The sequence below is a fragment of the Oncorhynchus kisutch genome, linkage group LG15 (assembly GCF_002021735.2).
Source record: "Oncorhynchus kisutch isolate 150728-3 linkage group LG15, Okis_V2, whole genome shotgun sequence".
NCBI lineage: Eukaryota > Metazoa > Chordata > Actinopteri > Salmoniformes > Salmonidae > Oncorhynchus > Oncorhynchus kisutch.
The window spans coordinates 64,734,241-64,750,652 of NC_034188.2; the positions used below are offsets into that span (position 1 = coordinate 64,734,241).

At 44.0% G+C, this 16,412-nt stretch overlaps 3 protein-coding genes across 4 annotated transcripts in view; 2 read left to right on the plus strand and 1 right to left on the minus strand.

Annotated features, from left to right (window-relative positions):
- The first annotated feature begins 1,266 nt into the window (after positions 1–1,266).
- On the plus strand, positions 1,267–7,961 carry dhx40 (DEAH (Asp-Glu-Ala-His) box polypeptide 40). Its single transcript, XM_020503213.2, has 18 exons — positions 1,267–1,433; positions 2,451–2,650; positions 2,798–2,943; positions 3,147–3,266; positions 3,423–3,659; positions 4,131–4,197; positions 4,286–4,417; positions 4,608–4,707; positions 4,803–4,889; positions 4,976–5,158; positions 5,275–5,355; positions 5,580–5,737; positions 5,853–5,967; positions 6,079–6,187; positions 6,304–6,398; positions 6,478–6,547; positions 6,667–6,895; positions 7,171–7,961. Exons 2-18 carry the CDS (start codon positions 2,473–2,475, stop codon positions 7,290–7,292), a joined length of 2,229 nt encoding a protein of 742 aa, XP_020358802.1. The 5' UTR covers positions 1,267–1,433; positions 2,451–2,472; the 3' UTR covers positions 7,293–7,961.
- A 74-nt stretch (positions 7,962–8,035) lies between these two features.
- rrp8 (ribosomal RNA processing 8) lies at positions 8,036–12,846 on the plus strand. 2 transcript variants are annotated; one of them, XM_020503214.2, is made up of 8 exons: positions 8,036–8,218; positions 8,466–8,588; positions 8,747–9,038; positions 9,129–10,053; positions 10,214–10,343; positions 10,456–10,562; positions 12,141–12,237; positions 12,326–12,846. In XM_020503214.2, exons 2-8 carry the CDS (start codon positions 8,484–8,486, stop codon positions 12,440–12,442), a joined length of 1,773 nt encoding a protein of 590 aa, XP_020358803.1. In that variant the 5' UTR covers positions 8,036–8,218; positions 8,466–8,483; the 3' UTR covers positions 12,443–12,846. The 2 variants fall into 2 exon arrangements, with proteins under 2 accessions (XP_020358803.1, XP_031646677.1); XM_031790817.1 differs by lacking the exon at positions 8,036–8,218 and adding an exon at positions 8,239–8,290.
- A 97-nt stretch (positions 12,847–12,943) lies between these two features.
- dnhd1 (dynein heavy chain domain 1) overlaps positions 12,944–16,412 on the minus strand; it is a 46,796-nt gene continuing 43,327 nt past the window's right edge. Inside the window, exons 37-43 of the mRNA XM_031791428.1 lie at positions 16,233–16,404; positions 16,022–16,144; positions 15,222–15,447; positions 14,718–14,809; positions 14,295–14,444; positions 13,461–14,083; positions 12,944–13,350 (exon numbers count right to left, since the gene is read on the minus strand). Coding sequence (XP_031647288.1) covers positions 12,970–13,350; positions 13,461–14,083; positions 14,295–14,444; positions 14,718–14,809; positions 15,222–15,447; positions 16,022–16,144; positions 16,233–16,404 — 1,767 coding nt within the window. The 3' untranslated portion in view covers positions 12,944–12,969. The remainder of the gene's footprint in view (positions 13,351–13,460; positions 14,084–14,294; positions 14,445–14,717; positions 14,810–15,221; positions 15,448–16,021; positions 16,145–16,232; positions 16,405–16,412) is intronic.

The window sequence follows — 16,412 nt, forward strand, 5'->3', positions numbered from 1 at the left end:
TTCAACCGCACTGACAGTCTGAAAGGTAGGAAATAGAACTGCAGTTTACGAAGACATAAATTACATGAATCCAGTTTCCATTCAACATTACTGTATGTCCAATGTAATGTGGCAGACCAGGGGGTTTTATCAAGACGTTCACACAGATAAGACACGGACACCTCAGTTTCAAGAGTGTTTAATTAAAACAAAAAGAAAAGAAATCGATCTCCTCCAGGAAACCTCTTCCGGGTTACCACCTTCTGGGCTCTGGAGTAGACCACCAAGCCGCTCGGGTCTAGCAGACCGTGAGGACATCTGTCCGGTAGCAACCTCTCACTACCTCCAACTCTCCCGTGTGCTGCCCTCCTGGCAGCTTTATGGGCCTTGTAAAGGCTGACGTTATCATCACTTTTATTCCAATGTGCCAGGGAGATATTAACAGTGGTCATCAAGGCTATGGTCGATGAGGGCCAAGTTGAGATCACCAAGAGATTGCCTCTCATCTTTAAAATGCCAACTGGCATCCTGAAAGGTAAGAAAATATTTGCCTTAATGTGATATAATACAAAAGTTGCATTGTGGAAAGAATGTATTCAGCAGCATTATAGTGTGAAATTATATCAGTTATCAACAGTCTGTAAACATTCCCTTCAGAGGAAATCAGCAAAGTTGACAATCCACCATCGAGAAGTTCCCCTTGGGCACTGAGACAAGGGTTCATCATCATAATTTTCCAACTGCCTAGCCAGTTGTAGCTCAATCTTGGTTGCAATGATCATGTTCCCGCACTGACTGACTGTGTGGAGGCTCATTGATTTAACGTTACGTTAGCCTACATGATACACTAGTAAAGTAATAAAATAAATAGCTGCCGGCAATATTAGCCACAACTTCTTCAAATGTCAAACGAAGTTGGAAATTGTTGCGCCTCCATCTATAATTTTCTTCCTGCATGTTTTGCAAGTTGCAATCCATTTTTTGTTGATACAGCGTTGTATTTATATTAAAAAAAAATTTGGGGGGGGTATCATCTTTCCAAGGGCTCCATCTGAATTCACCCGCTGACGTTCCTCTGCACTGCCACGCTCAACTGTTTCTCAGCTGGCACAATTTGATTGGCTGCTGTCCGATTCAAACTGTAATCCATTAAATGAAGAGTTGATGCGTTGCACACTTTTTTTAATAGCATCATTATTTATATTTGGGCTTGGGGAGGGTATCAAGTCAAGTCAGGCTCAAGTCAAGTCACGAGTCATTGGTGTTAAAGTGAAAGTCGAGTCCAAGTCATCATATTTGTGACTCGAGTCCAAGTCATGTGACTTGAGTCCACACCTCTGTTGAACAGTGTGTGAGAACTCAGCATGGAGACCCAAAAAGAGCAAAGGAGGATTACCCACTACCAGCACTAAAGAGTGAGGGAATTCTACAGGCTGAGCTGAGGTTTGCCAAAGGTAATGTGAATTTGTTGATGCAAGGACATCAGTTATTTGTCATGTTTTAATACAAAAACATGAATTGTGTATTTCCAGTGCACACACATTAAAACTATTTAATAGGTTCAGCCAATTGCTATATATTGTGAGCAATTTGGCTCTTGGTTGTGTTCTCTTGGTTGTGTTCAAAATAATGTGTTATAAAGTGATGAAAATGTGACATGTTGCAATTGTGGTGGGAACCGTGAAACCACGTCTTTTGAATGCCCCACAAGGGTGAAAGAAAATGTGGTGGCCAAAGTCAGGGCTGTCCAGAGCATTTCATATGCAGCAGCTGTTAAAAGGTTTGAGTTTGAATGGTGCTCCTGAAGAGTCCATGGTGGTGGATAAGCCTTCACTGCAGGCTGCAGGGGTTGCCTTTCACCAGCAGGACCCTGATATTTTAAAGGTTAAGAGGGTGGATTTTGTGGCTTTGTTGATTAATGGCACTGCCAAAGTGGAGAAAAGGTCCAGGAATATATAGTTATTTGGAAAATTCTCACAAGCTGTACCACCCTCTCAGACCCTAAAGCCTGATAAGGCACATATGGAGATTTGAAAGAAGGAAGAAGTGTAAGTTTTGTTTTTGTCAATATACTATTTTTATTTGGGTTAATTTTTACCTCTTTTTTTTCAACCCGTCCAGCTGGTTGCGGCAATACACCTTTTGGGGTTGTAGTCCGCCATAAAACCCATAGAAGAAGAATAATACTTTTTCAGATTTGGGGAAGCGGCTTAAAATATAACGTCAGGGTAATTTGCCAACGACAGGGACCAATGAAAACTCAGAATGCATTGCGTCCGGAAGTTGCTGTGTTTCGTCGTTTTGCTGACGGAAACGTGTGTAACTTAGAATCTTTACGACCTAAAAGTTAGAATATTGTGTCGGAGAGTCAACTCTATATAAGTGAGCAGTTATGTGTTTACTCTTTGTTAGTGTATGCGTGTAATATACGCTATTTGAACCAGCTTTTGTCATCATTCTCCTTCGTGTAGTTGAACAACAATAGAGTCCATCATGTCGAAAAGGACGAAGTGGGATACCAAGGGAGATTTAGACGAATCAAAGAACCTGCCGATCTATCAACACAAGGCCACACTTCAGCAGGCTGTCAAAGATAATTCATTCTTGGTTGTCACTGGCGAGACTGGCAGTGGGAAAACGACTCAACTTCCCCAGTACTTGCATCAAGCAGGTACGTTTGTACGATGGGACCTGTGTCTACAGAATAGAAAATTGACTCGAAAGCTCTATACCCTTTATTATAGCCTCCGTGTATGAGCTGTCCTTATAGAGAGGTCTGAAAGGTTTGGGTAGGTGTTAAGTTGTATTTCTTGTGTAGGATTTTGGAGTAATGGCAAGATTGGCATCACCCAGCCTCGGAGAGTAGCAGCCATCACTGTAGCCCAGAGGGTATCACAGGAGATGCACTGCAGTCTGGGTAGGGAGGTCGGATACCAAGTGCGCTTCGATGACTGCACGACACAGGTGAGAGAGCTCCATGACACCTACCTAGTTGTCTGCTTAAATTGATACTTCACATAAATTATTAGATACGCTTATATTTTAGGCACCCTGAAAGTGTTCTATGGGGTCTACATATTGTCACTTGAATGTAAAGATAATTAGATTGTAGTGTATATAAGCAAATGTGTGTCCCTGAAAGGAGATTTGTGTTTGTGTTTTGTCAGGACACGGTGGTGAAGTACATGACGGATGGCTGTCTGCTGAGAGAGATCCTGGCAGACCCAGTTCTGTCTCAGTACAGTGTGGTCATTTTGGATGAAGCCCATGAGAGGAGCCTTAACACTGTCAGTAATAGAGCCAACTACTTGAAAACAGTCATCTGATTATATCCCCAGCTCCATCCCTCAGTTGTATACCAAAACAAGTGGTGGGGCTGCTGTTTTTTCTGAAAAACAAATACCAAATTATTAAACAGTTGTGTACTATGTGCTTTACTGCAGGACATTTTGCTGGGTCTGTTGAAGCAGACCCTCTCCAGTCCAGATAAGGCCTCTAAGGGTCGCTGTGTCCCCCTGAAGGTGGTGGTAATGTCAGCCACACTGGAGACAGACAAGCTCTCTGTGTTCCTGGGAGGCTGTCCTGTCTTCACCATCCCTGGAAGAACCTTTCCCGTCACCTCCAAGTTTAGCTGTGCCATAGGACCAAAAGATACAGAGAGCTCTGTTTACGTTAAAGAGGTAGGGAGTGAGCTTGCTTATACTGACGTAGGCCTACTGTTAGTATAGTGTATAGTATAGTGTATGATAATGAAATTCAGTGATTGTATCACCCCAGGATTTAGCTAATTTAAACTCTGCCATCAACACCATTTAAGACTGCATACTCCTTGCTTTACATTTACATTTTAGTCATTTAGCAGATGCTCTTATCCAGAGCAGCATATAGTTAGTGCATTCATCTTAAGATAGCTAGGTTGGACAACCACATCTTAGTCGTTGTAAGTACATTTTTCTTCAATTAAGTAGCTATCAGAGAAGTCATTGCTTGTAGAAAAAATAAAAAAGTAAAGCTGTGAGTGTTAGTTCACAAAAGGCAAAGTTGTTTATTTGATTATATATTTTTTGCTCAATGTAGATTGTCTCTACTAAAATGTCTGTAAACAAATATGGGGGAAAACCTTGAGTATGAACAAACCTCATCTGTGACAGGTTGTCAAGGTGGCATTGGATGTGCACACCAGTGAGATGGCTGGGGATATCCTTGTGTTTTTAACAGGTAACCTAATGATAATCTACACATTATCTCCAGAATATGAATGTACTGATTACGGTTTAAAAATGTTCAATACAACTGTTTATAACAGGACAGTCTGAGATTGAGAAGGCCTGTGACATGCTGTATGAGAAGGCTGAATCCATAGACTACCGTTACGATGTGCAGGACCATAAAGTGGAGGGGCTGCTGATCCTGCCCCTGTACGGATCTATGCCCACTGGTAGGGTTTGGTGCACTGTCCGAGTACCCCTCACTGTGACATTCACACATAGAAAGACAAATTGAGTTCCCTTTCACACCCAAGTGGACACAGTTTATCATGCCATTGGCTTGCTTAATCAAAAGTATAAAGTTATGACTCATTTAAACTCCTTTTTAAATAATATGAATGATTTGTGTCCTTCTCACAGATCAGCAGAAGCAGATCTTCCAGCCTCCCCCTCCAGGTATAAGGAAATGTGTGGTGGCCACCAACATTGCAGCAACGTCCCTCACCATCAATGGAATAAAGTGAGTCACCATAAGGCTTATCAAAGCAGCATAGAGCAATATTTATCCACAGAATGGCAAGGCCTCAAATTTCATGACTCATTTGTTCACTGCAGGTATATTGTTGACAGTGGGTTTGTGAAGCAACTCAACCACAACTCACGGGTTGGTATGGACATCCTCGAAGTGGTTCCAATTTCAAAGTAAGTCCCAGGAAGTCCCTGTTTCAGTCTGCTTCCTTTTGTTTCATGCCTAATGAATAGGACTGTAATGTTGTGTGGTGTTGTAGGAGCGAGGCCCTGCAGAGAGCGGGCCGGGCAGGGAGAACCTCCGCCGGGAAGTGCTTCCGGATCTACAGTCCGGCGTTCTGGGAGAAGTGCATGCCGGAGTACACAGTTCCAGAGATCCAGAGGACCAGTCTCACTGCTGTCATCCTCACACTCAAGTGCCTGGGAGTTCATGATGTCATCAGGTAGGTACAGCTCCACTTTCTCAAGTGCTCAGAGAAACCAGTGTTTGTTTTTGAGACTGTTGATAATACAATCCAACAAGTAATTTGAGGCCATTGTTGCTTGGTGTCTCTCTAAGGTTCCCTTACCTGGACCGTCCAGAGGAGAGGTTCATCCTAGAAGCATTGAAACAGCTTTACCAATGTGACGCCATCGACAGGTGAGAGATATAGACATACTGTATATCCGTGTACATCTGTCATTGTTTATACTAATCTTCACCAGATACATCTACAGCCACATAGGGATACAACTCTGCTGTTTTCACCATCAATAACAGGGGAACCTACCACATACAGTACTGGCAGTTCTTCATGACTATCATAACTCAATCTTTAATAGCACTGGTTATCTTCTATCAATATCCCACTCCCCTGTCTGTAGGAGAGGTAAAGTGACCCGGCTTGGTGAGCTGATGGTAGAGTTCCCCCTGCCCCCAGGGCTGACCCGGGCCTTGCTCCAGGCTGCCTCCCTGGGCTGTGAGGACCTCCTGCTGCCTGTAGCTGCCATGCTGTCTGTGGAGAACATTTTCATCAGGCCAGGTGGACAATAGCGGCCTGAGGTGTTGGTTTAATCAATGAAGATGTGGTTATGTCAGAAATACATATGTATGCATCATGGTTCTAATCTAAATGTTTGACATTGCTCTCTCTGCAGGCCATCCAGAGAAGCAGAAGGAGGCAGATAAGAAGCACAGGCAGTTGGGTGTGCAGGCGGGCAGCTGTAATGACTTCACCATGCTGCTCAGTGTGTTTGAGAAGTGCAAGGCCAGGTATACAATATTAACTCCTCTTAATGTATTTAATAGGCTCAATTATATGTTCACTGCATTCATGTTCATGGGTCTCCATCTAACGTGAGCTTGTTTTGCTGCCTACTGTAGTGATGCCCCTTCAGCATGGTGTAAAGACAACTATATACACTGGAGGGCGTTAAAGTCAGCCTTCAGTGTGGAGACCCAGCTCAGAGAGATCCTCCTAAGACTACAAAAGGTCAGTTTGTTGCTTGTTTACATATCTTATTAGTTTTGGTGTGGCTAAAACTATGATGTGAAGCTCTGACCATTATATGTACAGATTTATAATCAGGGTATGTGTGTCGTTTCCAGAAGAGAGATTTCCCTATGGAGAAGTTTGATGGAAATAAGAGTGAGCTGTTCAGGAGATGTCTATGCACTGGTTACTTCACCAATGTGGCAAGAAGGTACGGCTTGTTTAAAACAAAATCCCAGTTATGTTAAAAAGTCAAGAAAGATAACCACAACATTTTTGAGTTCTCTCAGGTCAGTTGGGAAGGTGTTTTGCACAATGGATGGGCATGGATCCATGGTTCACATTCATCCATCATCAACGGTAAAAACTTCCAGGACTATATTCTGATCAATTCAGAACACTCCATAAAATCCCCAAAATGCATATTACACATCAGTCCCCATCGCTCTGTGTGATAACCTGATTCCCCCTCCCCATAGCTCTTTGACCAGGAGGCCCAGCTGGACTGGGTGATCTTCCATGATTTGCTGGTCACTTCGCGGATTTACATCCGGACGGTGTGCCCCATCCGCTATGACTGGGTGAAGGACCTGCTTCCTAAGCTCCATGAGGTGGATGTGTACGAGCTGAGCAGCGTGGCCAGAGAGGAGGTGACGGACGAGGAGGTGGCCAAGTGGGTGACCAAGGAAGCAGCTAAAAGACAAACTGGTGGGTGATGGACTCTGGTGATGAGTATGAATTCACTGGTATAGAAAAAATTGTATGACATTTGATGTTTCTGTAGCTGCTCCTTTATCATTCAAAATCCTCTAATTGGAGCAAAGATTTTTTAAATGGAAAATGTAATGAGCATTCCTATTGGACAAGCTAAGTTACTGTAGTGCCTCTTCTGTTCCTTCCAGGCCCCCCAGGTGATCTGTATGCTTGTTGTGTCAGCTTGACAATCTAATAGAGGTTATTCTGTGTGTTTGGTTTATTTCCAGAGGGGTCTGCTGAAGACGTGTTCAAGAAATTGGAGAAACGGAACGATGAAAGCTCTGTGAGGGATGCCCGTGCTCGCTACCTACAGAGAAAACAGGAGCGGCAACAAGGCAAAGCATCGTGAGAGAGGAGGAGGACATTGGACACTTATCCTCAGGGGAAGAAAGACTCAGTTATTGGACTGACCAGGATAGAATAATCTCCACTCAGGGGTTAAAAGCCTGTCTGTTATAATAAACTGCACAGGTGTTGTTCTGAACAATGTTTTACAACACAGAAATTTGAGGGTTCAGGGTCAAACATGGTCCTTGGTAGCTCAGCTGGTAGAGCATGGTGCTTGTAACACCAGGGTAGTGGGTTTGATTCCTGGGACCACCCATATGCAAAATGTATGCATGCATGACTGTAAGTCACTTTGGATAGAAGTGTCTGCTAAATGGCATTTATTATTATTATATTTAAACATACATCAATAATGGACTAGGTGCAGATAATGAATTATTGTAGTCATATCAAATGTCTAATGCAGATGTTTTATGCTATGTTTTCTTTTAGTGGTATATTTATCTTTTAGTTTCATACTTATCAACGTTTTTGTCTTGAGTAAATATTGCTAGTGGAGGGCCTCTGCAACCGTTCTCTACTGGTTTTAGGACAGTTACAGAATCACATACAGTTTTCAATATGTCACCAACAGTGTTGTCAAATCAGCACATTAGAGAACAGGATAACCACGGGCCATTTATTTTGTACAACTCTGCCTCTTATGTAATAAAGGTTCATTTCGTATTTCCATTGCTTCATTATTATTATTAACGTATTTTCGTGTGCTCCATTTATAGTCATAAAAACCCCCAGATAAGACTCATATACCATCAACCATTGCGGAGAAACTTGCGTCATTCACATGCGCCTGTTTTGGACCGGCCACGCGCGAACCTAACGTGGCTAAACTAAATTGGCAATATCCACCGATTACCTTCTAAACATACACATTGGATCGATTCAATTAAGTCCAGTAACATCTCGTTTTGATAAGTAATCTGACAGGTGAGTGAAGTTGTCTTCTCTGCATCGCAATGAACGTTGGTAACAGTTTTGACGTATGGCTGCCAAAATAAGGTAGTCTGACATAACGCTAGCGAAGGCTAGCTAGTACAATATAAGCAGGTTAGCGTTGTCAGCTTTTCTGGAATCTACTGCCAGTACTGAAAAACAAATCACACAAGTCTAGAGACCATTTATTCTAATACACGTGCTTTCTTGTTTACTTGCTCACTGTGCATTACCGTTTTAGTTACAGTGCTGGTGAAGCATGTTGTTTGCAGAGGAGGATGAGTGGAACGATGACCCAGAAGCCAAAGTTCTGACCAAGACGGTCATCAGCAGTTTCAAACTGTCTGAAAGGACCAATATCACGGTTAGATGCCATCTCAATCTTCTTTATAATTAAATGTACCTATGTAAGCCAAGCCAGGCATAACTCACTCTGCCAGTGACCACATATTCAAATAGAGGGTTACATTTAGGTTTACACTGGTATTCGGTTTGACACTGTCATTATGCTTTTCCGAACAGACAAAAAGTATTGGGAAGAAAAAGAGTTTGTTACGGACCCTCCAAACACTGGGGTCAGTACCAAACTGGAACAAGAGCAATAGTGCCCCTCATGAAGCAGGCAGTGACAGTGAAATAGAGGACATACTGACACCACACACCAAGAGGAAGAAGAAAAGAAGCAAAAGAGGACGCAATAAAGTAGCCACTTCAGGAGAAGAGGCAGAGGTCATTGGAGATCTGGGTGCCAAGGAGAAGGCTGCAGTGCCTGTTGTTAAGAAGCTAATAAAAGCAAAGAAACCACTAAAAGCAGGTGAGTTGTTTCACAAACAACTGTCAATTGAGTAAACAGGATTGTCTTAAGTTGAAAAGATGTTTGAGGTTGTCTTTCTCTATTTCCTAGAGTTCAAAAAGGTAAAGAATACAGAGTCCATTCAGGGCGGTAGTAAACAAGATTCAAAATCTATCAAGGATGAAGAAAAAGCTGCAGCAGATGCTGAGATTGAAAGACTAAACCGAAAGCAATGGAAAAACAAGATGAAGAACAAGAAGAAATGTAAAAACAAGTTCAAAATTCAAAATGGAGAGAATACCACTCACCCAGAGACCTCTGTGCAAAAGGACACAGAAGATGGACCAAAAGCAGCATCTGATGTGAACAGGGAAACAGCGGTTGTCCAGACACCGCAACGCCAGACAAAGAAAAGCAAACCGCAGAAAGAGGGTGAGCGTAAAACACAGAAAAGTAAAAAGGTTCCTGAGGGAAAAGAGATGACCTTCACTGAGACTGCTTCCACTCCAGGCACAGTAACAGTCCAAAACAATAAGAACTTTTCAGAGAAAAAGAGCAAGGGGGGCAGTCAAGTAAAAGCAGTGCCACTAGGTAACTCTAAACCCCCAGGTGAAGAGGAGAAACTTCAGATGGTTAGGAAGGAACAGAACCCAGAGCTGCATGGCAGTAAGAGAAGGAAACAGGAGGAGAGCAAAGAGCAGGACCGCAGGAGAGAGAAGCTCAGGAAAATGCTCCATGGCCAGAGCCTGGAAAAGAAAACGCTACCTGCAGAGCAGGAGGAGACACTCACCATAGAGGTGAAAGAGGCTTCTGCAGACCGCTCGGCTGCTCTGAGGTCCCGCATGGAGCAGCGTTTGGAGTCAGCGCGGTTCCGTTATATTAACGAGGTTCTGTACACCACGTCTAGTGGGGAGGCTAAACGCATGTTCAGACAGGATCCCGAGGCCTTCGGCATCTACCACAAGGGCTTCACGGCACAGGTCCAGCGCTGGCCAGCTAATCCTGTTGACGCCATAATCTCCTACATACGCCAAAAGTGAGTTGTGTTATGCCTCTCGGACTCTAACATACTTGCAGTATTTGCAATAAGTCTGTTTGCATACTTTTTGTATTTTTCTTGTCTTGGTTCTGGGGTGGGGGATCCACATTGAAATAGTGTGTGGCTTTCTTTGTAAGACCATTTGTGTTGATTCTAGGCCTGCCTCTTTGGTGGTGGCAGATTTTGGCTGCGGCGACTGCAAAATTGCTCTGAGCGTGAAGAACGAAGTGCACAGTTTTGACTTGGCACTTATCAGTGACCGTGTAACTGTCTGTGACATGGCTAATGTGAGTCCAACTTTACCTTGATGCTGAATGTGTTCTTTCATCCATGCCTGTTTTCCTATGCAGTCTGTGTTCTTTCTGTAATCATGTCTATTGTTTTCCCACCTGTCTGCAGGTACCTCTCAAGGATGGCACTGTGGACATAGCTGTATTCTGTCTCTCTCTTATGGGGACCAACCTTGGGGATTTCCTAGTTGAGGCTAACCGTGTGCTGGTGATGGGGTAAGCGATATTATGCAGAAAAACAGCTATGTCGGGGTAGAAGGTGTTCCCACTTATTTTCCGTATTTATACAGTACCAGTCAACACTTGACACACCTACTCATTCAATGGTTTTTCTTTGTCTTCTATTATTCTACAATGTAGAATAATAGAAGACAAACTGAAATAACACATGGAATCATGTAGTAAGAAAAGAAAGTGTTAATTCAAAATGTATTTTTAGATTCTTCAAAGTAGCCACCCTTTGCCTTGACAACATCTTTGCACACTGTTGGCATTCTCTCAACCAGCTTCATGAGGAATGCTTTTCCAAACGTCTTGAAGGAGTTTCCACACATGCTGAACACTTTGATGGCTGCTTTTCCTTCACTCTGCAGTCTAACTCATCCCAAACCATCTCAATTGGGTTGAGGTCTGGTGATTGTGGAGGCCAGGTCATCTGATGCAGCACTCCATTACTCTCCTTTTTGGTCAAATAGCCCTTAGACAGCCTGGAGGGGTGTGTCGGGTCATTGTCCTGTTGAAAAACAAATGATAGTCCCACTAAGCGCAAACCAGATGGGAAGGTGTATCGCTGCAGAATGCTGTGGTATCCATGCTGGTTAAGTGTGCCTTGAATTCTAAACAAATCACTGACCGTGTCACCAGCAAAGCACCATCACACCACCTCCATGTTTCTCGGTGGGAACCACACATGCAGAGAATCCGTTCACCTAGTTTGTGTCTCCCAAAGAAAGACACGGCGGTTGGAACCCAAAATCTCAAATTTGGACTCAATCTACCAAAGGATAGATTTCCACCGGTCTGTCTTCAATTGCTTGTGTTTCTTGGCCCAAGCAAGTCTCTTCTTCTTATTGGTGTCCTTTAGTAGTGGTTTCTTTGCAGGAATTTGACCATGAAGGCCTGATTCACGTAGTCTCCTCTGAACAGTTGATGTTGAGATGTGTCTGTTACTTGAACTCTGAAGCATTTATTTGGGCTGCAATCTGAGGTGCAGTTAACTCTAATGAACGTATCCTCTGCAGCAGAGGTAACTCTGGGTCTTCCTTTCCTGAGAGCCAGTTTAATCATAGCGCTTGTTTTTTTTGCTGGTTCAAAGTTATTGACGTATTCCGGATTGACCATGTCTTGAAGCAATGCTTTTCTTGCCATAATATGGACATCTTCTGTATTACCCCCCCCCCCCCCCCCCAGCCCCTTGTCACAACACAACTGATTGGCTCAAACGCATTAAGATGGAAAGAAATTCCACAAAATACATTTTAAGAAGGCACACCTTTTAAATGAAATGCATTCCAGGTGACTACCTCATGAAGCTGGTTGAGAGAATGCCAAGTGTGCAAAGCTGTCATCAAGGTGGCTACTTTAAAGAATCTCAAATATAAAATATATTTAGATTTGTTTAACACTTGGTTACTACATGATTCCATGTGTTAGTTCATAGTTTGATGTCTTCACTATTATTCTACAATGTAGAAAATAGTAAAAATAAAGAGAAACCCTGGAATGAGTAGGTGTCAAAACCTTTGACTGGTACTGTATGTTTTAGTCATCAACACTTTGGGTCTTTTTTTGCAGGGGTATCCTGAAAATAGCAGAGGTGGCAAGCAGATTTGAGAATGTGCGGAACTTCATGGGTGCTTTGTCCAGCCTGGGATTCAAGTTGGTCACAAAGGTAAGGCAGTAATCATAGTAAACAGCGATGGCGCATGTTTTATGTGATATATTGTTACAATACCCTATTCATTTTGCTCCCTCCTTAGGACACAGAGAGTAGCTACTTTTACTCCTTTGAGTTTGAGAAGATCGCAGAAGCTCCAGAGAGGATAAAGAAGGCAGGAGGACTGGAGCTGAGGCCTTGTGTGTACAAGAAACGATGAGGGCAACATTGGAGAAACAGTTCCAAACGTACATGCCAAATAGCACTCTTCCCTTTATACTGCACTGCTTTTGACCAGTGCCCATAGTTCTCTGGTCAAAAGTAGTGCACTATATAGGGAATAGGGTGCCGTTTGGTACATACGCCCGGTAGAGAAGTCAGTGACGAGGCAAGCAGGATGGACAGTAACATAAAAGGGCTCTTCTGCTGGTTGTTACTGTAAATATGAAAATAACTGTCATAGATGAGCTGGTAGTTTTGACCCCCAAACAATGTTTCAAGGGTTGTTGATATTCTCAAACCTTTTATGGGCTTTCAAATGTCTGTTTCAAAGACAAAACATGTTCAAAAGTTGTTGACATTGGTATATTTTTTAATAAATCAAAATAAATGTATTGCATTAAGTCTTATGCACAATTTCAGATTTAAAAAGCAAGAGGAATTATTTAAGTCTGTTGTAAAAACCTTGTCTGTGTCTAGAAATAAGTACGTCAGTATAATCGCAGCATTGAATTCTGCAGTCTAGTCTCACAGGGTACTCACAAGCCTCACTCTTCTTAGTGTACATAGCACAGGATCTAGCTTTGCCAATAGAGGGACACGAGTGATAATGTTATTCTCAGCCAGTTCCCAGTATCTACTGTCCCCATGCTCTCTGTCCAGATAGAGGGGACAGTGGTAGAGGGGCAGGGAGGAGGTGTTGCAGGGGGGGCTGTCTGGGGCTCGGACAGTGTCTGTGTTCCTCACCCGTGCTCTGACCCAGAGGAGGGGGAGCAGGCAGGGCTGGGGGGAGAGCGTGTCCTGCAGGGCTCCTAGCCGCGTATCCCACAGTGCCCCTCTCAGTTCTAGTCCACAGAGATATACACCGCTCAGGGGAAGAGAGGCTGGGGATGTTGTAGCACTGAGCACCTAGCAAGACAAAGTAAAAGCAATAAATGGAATATCATTTTTAGTAGGTCTAATCCAATAAAAATGAGTGGTACTTGTAGCTTTGGGAGGCAGTTTAGAGATTATTGTACTTGGAAATGAAGAGAGATGTTGCTGATGTCCCTCTGCTTAGCATGGGCAGCCTCCCTGATTAACGCGCCCAGAAAGCCCCTGGCGTTGGAGAAGGCAGACAGGCGGTACGCATTGGAAGGACCACTGGTGGCCTTATCACATAGGTACGCCTTGAGCAGCTCTGCTCTCCTTTCTAAGCGGAACAGGCTTGAGACGGTCAGGAGAGAGGAGACAGTAGGCTTGCTGTTTCGCATGGGCTGGTTAAGCTCAGAATGCAGGGAGGAAACCACATCAACCAGTCCGTCCCACTCTGCTTGGAGGAAGTAGCGTAGGGGTCCCAGGGATGGAGCTCCAACACTCACAACCCTGATGTCATCCTTGCGTCCCAGACTTTCCTTTAGGGCTAGTAGTCGGTCCCTGGCCTGGGTGAAGTCTGGCAGCAGAGCAGGGTGGGTCAGCTTGTTGGTGCTCCAGACCCTGCCAAAGGGCTTCTGGGAGTCTTGAAGCAGGGTGTTCAGGGTGTGGCTGTGAACCTTCACCAGCTCTTCTGCCAAACCAGCACTAAAGCCCAACACCAAGGGGTCGCTGGTGTTGGCCAAAGCCTGAACACGTTGCTCCAGACTTTGCAGCAGGCCTGATAAGTCTGCAGAGATGGCAAAAGAAATGTTCCTAATTTACTCAGAAGAACAGTTTCCTATGACTGACTGCTGAAGATTGAACATGTAAGTAGGGTAATGTACTTCAAATTCATAGGATATGAGTTAGTCTTTTAATATAGTACATATATTTTGTTAGTGATGTAAGTAGGGTCTGTTGTGGAATTGAAGCTGGTTAATAGTGAAGTGTTACAGTACCACAGCGGCTAGGTATGTGGATGATATCGGAGAGAGTGTGAGGCCCACTGCCCCAGAGAGGAGGTGCTGCTCTGAGACAGGCCCTAGACACACTCTCCACTGCCTCCAGGTCTGCCAGGTCTGCCACATGGCCTCCATACACCAGGTTGGCTATCAACAAACCAGAGCACAAAGGTCAAAATCAAATCTTTGTCCCAAATGGCTCCCTATTTAGTGCACTACTTTTGATGAGGGCTCTGGTCAAAAGTAGTACACTATGTAGGGAATACGGTGCTATTTGGGATGCATGTATTTTCACAGAATATGAACAGTATGTTTACCATTGACAAATCCATTTCAATTTATGGAATGGTTCTTCATTTAATTAGTTACCAGGGAGTCCTCAACTGTTACATTAGGTCTAAGTAGAGAAAGCAACGTTACCTGCTATGTACTCCAGCGCCCCAGTTGGGTTGCCACAGACTTTGGCGATACGGACTTGAGCATCCACCAGCGCCAGCAGGTCCTCCTGAGTCCTTGAGAAAAAAAATAAAAACATCCTTAACAGGCATATAACCAATGTTGTGGTAATAATAATATGTCCTATTCATCATCTATCATGAGAGTAAGTAAGCTTTGTCAGAGCCAGAATGGCCCATAGGGCATGAGCTGTTTCTCCAGTTTCTGTAGCGTGAGGCAGCTTGATGTACAGTACAGGAGGTTGGTGGGACCTTCATTTTGGAGAACGGGCTCGTGGTAATGATGGGAGTGGAATGGTATCAAAACACATGGTTTCCAGGTGTTTGATGACATTCCATTAGATCTGTTCCGGCCATTATTATGAGCCTCAGCAGCCTCCTGTGATGTACACCCCCTTAACAGGACACTAGCCTGTCGCAGGGCTTTGTATCATCTGTCATCATGATAACCAATATATAGTCATCTCACCAGTGATAGATGTTTCCCTGGCCTAGGTGTTTGTATGCCTGTCGTTGCAGCAGGACAGAGTGCAGGATGGCAGCGCGCAGCATGGGTTCCATGGTGCAGGCTGTGACACCAGAGGTTGGGGCAGACGAAGTGACAGACACAACCTGACGCAGAGAAGAGCACAGCTCCTCCTTCACATCCCAAGGAGAGTCACAGACCAGACGCAGCGCACACACTCTCATTGACGCTGCCAGGGGGAGAGGACAATTAGTTTCAAATGGCACCCTATACAGTCTATATAGTATTTATGCCTTGGCCATGCATCCCAAATAGCATCCCCACCCCCCAGGGGTAATGGTTAGAGATTCGAGCCAGTAACCAGAGATTTGCCAGTTTGAATCCTGGGTCTGGTGGAAAAAAATCTGACGTGAAGTGAGCTGGCATCCGGAGTGTTGCTGGTATCAAAGCCTAGATGCCATTGCCTGCCGTTGTGACCTTGAGCCCCCCCAACAACTGCCCCACAGGTGCCCAGTGTGATAGAAATGGAAAGGTAATTTCCGATTGACCCGACATGCAGCGTTTACCGTGAATGCAATCTCCGCCAATGTGGGAACATTCCCTTTAAATTTCAATTGGGCTTATGTGCAGAAATTCTGCGACACCGATTGAATAGAGCCATTAATCTTTGACCAAGGCGCCCATAGAGCTCTGGTCAAAAGTAGTTCACAATATATTTTGAATTGGGTGGCATTTGGGAAGTATCCTAAGACTTAAAAGTCATAGAAAAATAGATGTCTGTGATAGTATGTTCTATTGAGTACCTGGGATGGAGAGTGGGTTGTATCCTCGTGTGATAAACCAAAGTCTGAAGCGTGGGTGGACCCGACTACCTGCACACAGCCCAACTGGAATGAGGCCCTCTGTCTCCACATCTGTTTGGTGCCCTGGAATTTATAATAGGATTATATATGAGATTACATATTGAGATTACACAGGGTGGATAAGATTGGTGATTATTATTGTGATTCTCACCTTTGGCTGCACAGGATATCAACTGATTGAGTTGACACACCACTTCGTCATCCCATTGGTCTAACAGATGACAGTTGTTAAAGACCAGCCAATTGCCATCACGAACAGCTATCTTCAGTGCTGAGAGGATGACCTCCTTCTGGCATTTAGCTCCAAATGATATGACTTTCACCTGAAATC

Coding starts and splice junctions, on each gene's coding strand:
- dhx40 (XM_020503213.2), top strand. CDS start 2,473: ATGTCGAAAAGGACGAAGTGGGATACCAAGGGAGATTTAGACGAATCA. Junction 4,708..4,802: donor CTCACCATCAATGGAATAAA/GTGAGTCACCAT, acceptor TGTTCACTGCAG/GTATATTGTTGACAGTGGGT. Junction 5,356..5,579: donor CAATGTGACGCCATCGACAG/GTGAGAGATATA, acceptor CCCTGTCTGTAG/GAGAGGTAAAGTGACCCGGC.
- rrp8 (XM_020503214.2), top strand. CDS start 8,484: ATGTTGTTTGCAGAGGAGGATGAGTGGAACGATGACCCAGAAGCCAAA. Junction 10,344..10,455: donor CTGTCTGTGACATGGCTAAT/GTGAGTCCAACT, acceptor ACCTGTCTGCAG/GTACCTCTCAAGGATGGCAC. Junction 12,238..12,325: donor GATTCAAGTTGGTCACAAAG/GTAAGGCAGTAA, acceptor CTCCCTCCTTAG/GACACAGAGAGTAGCTACTT.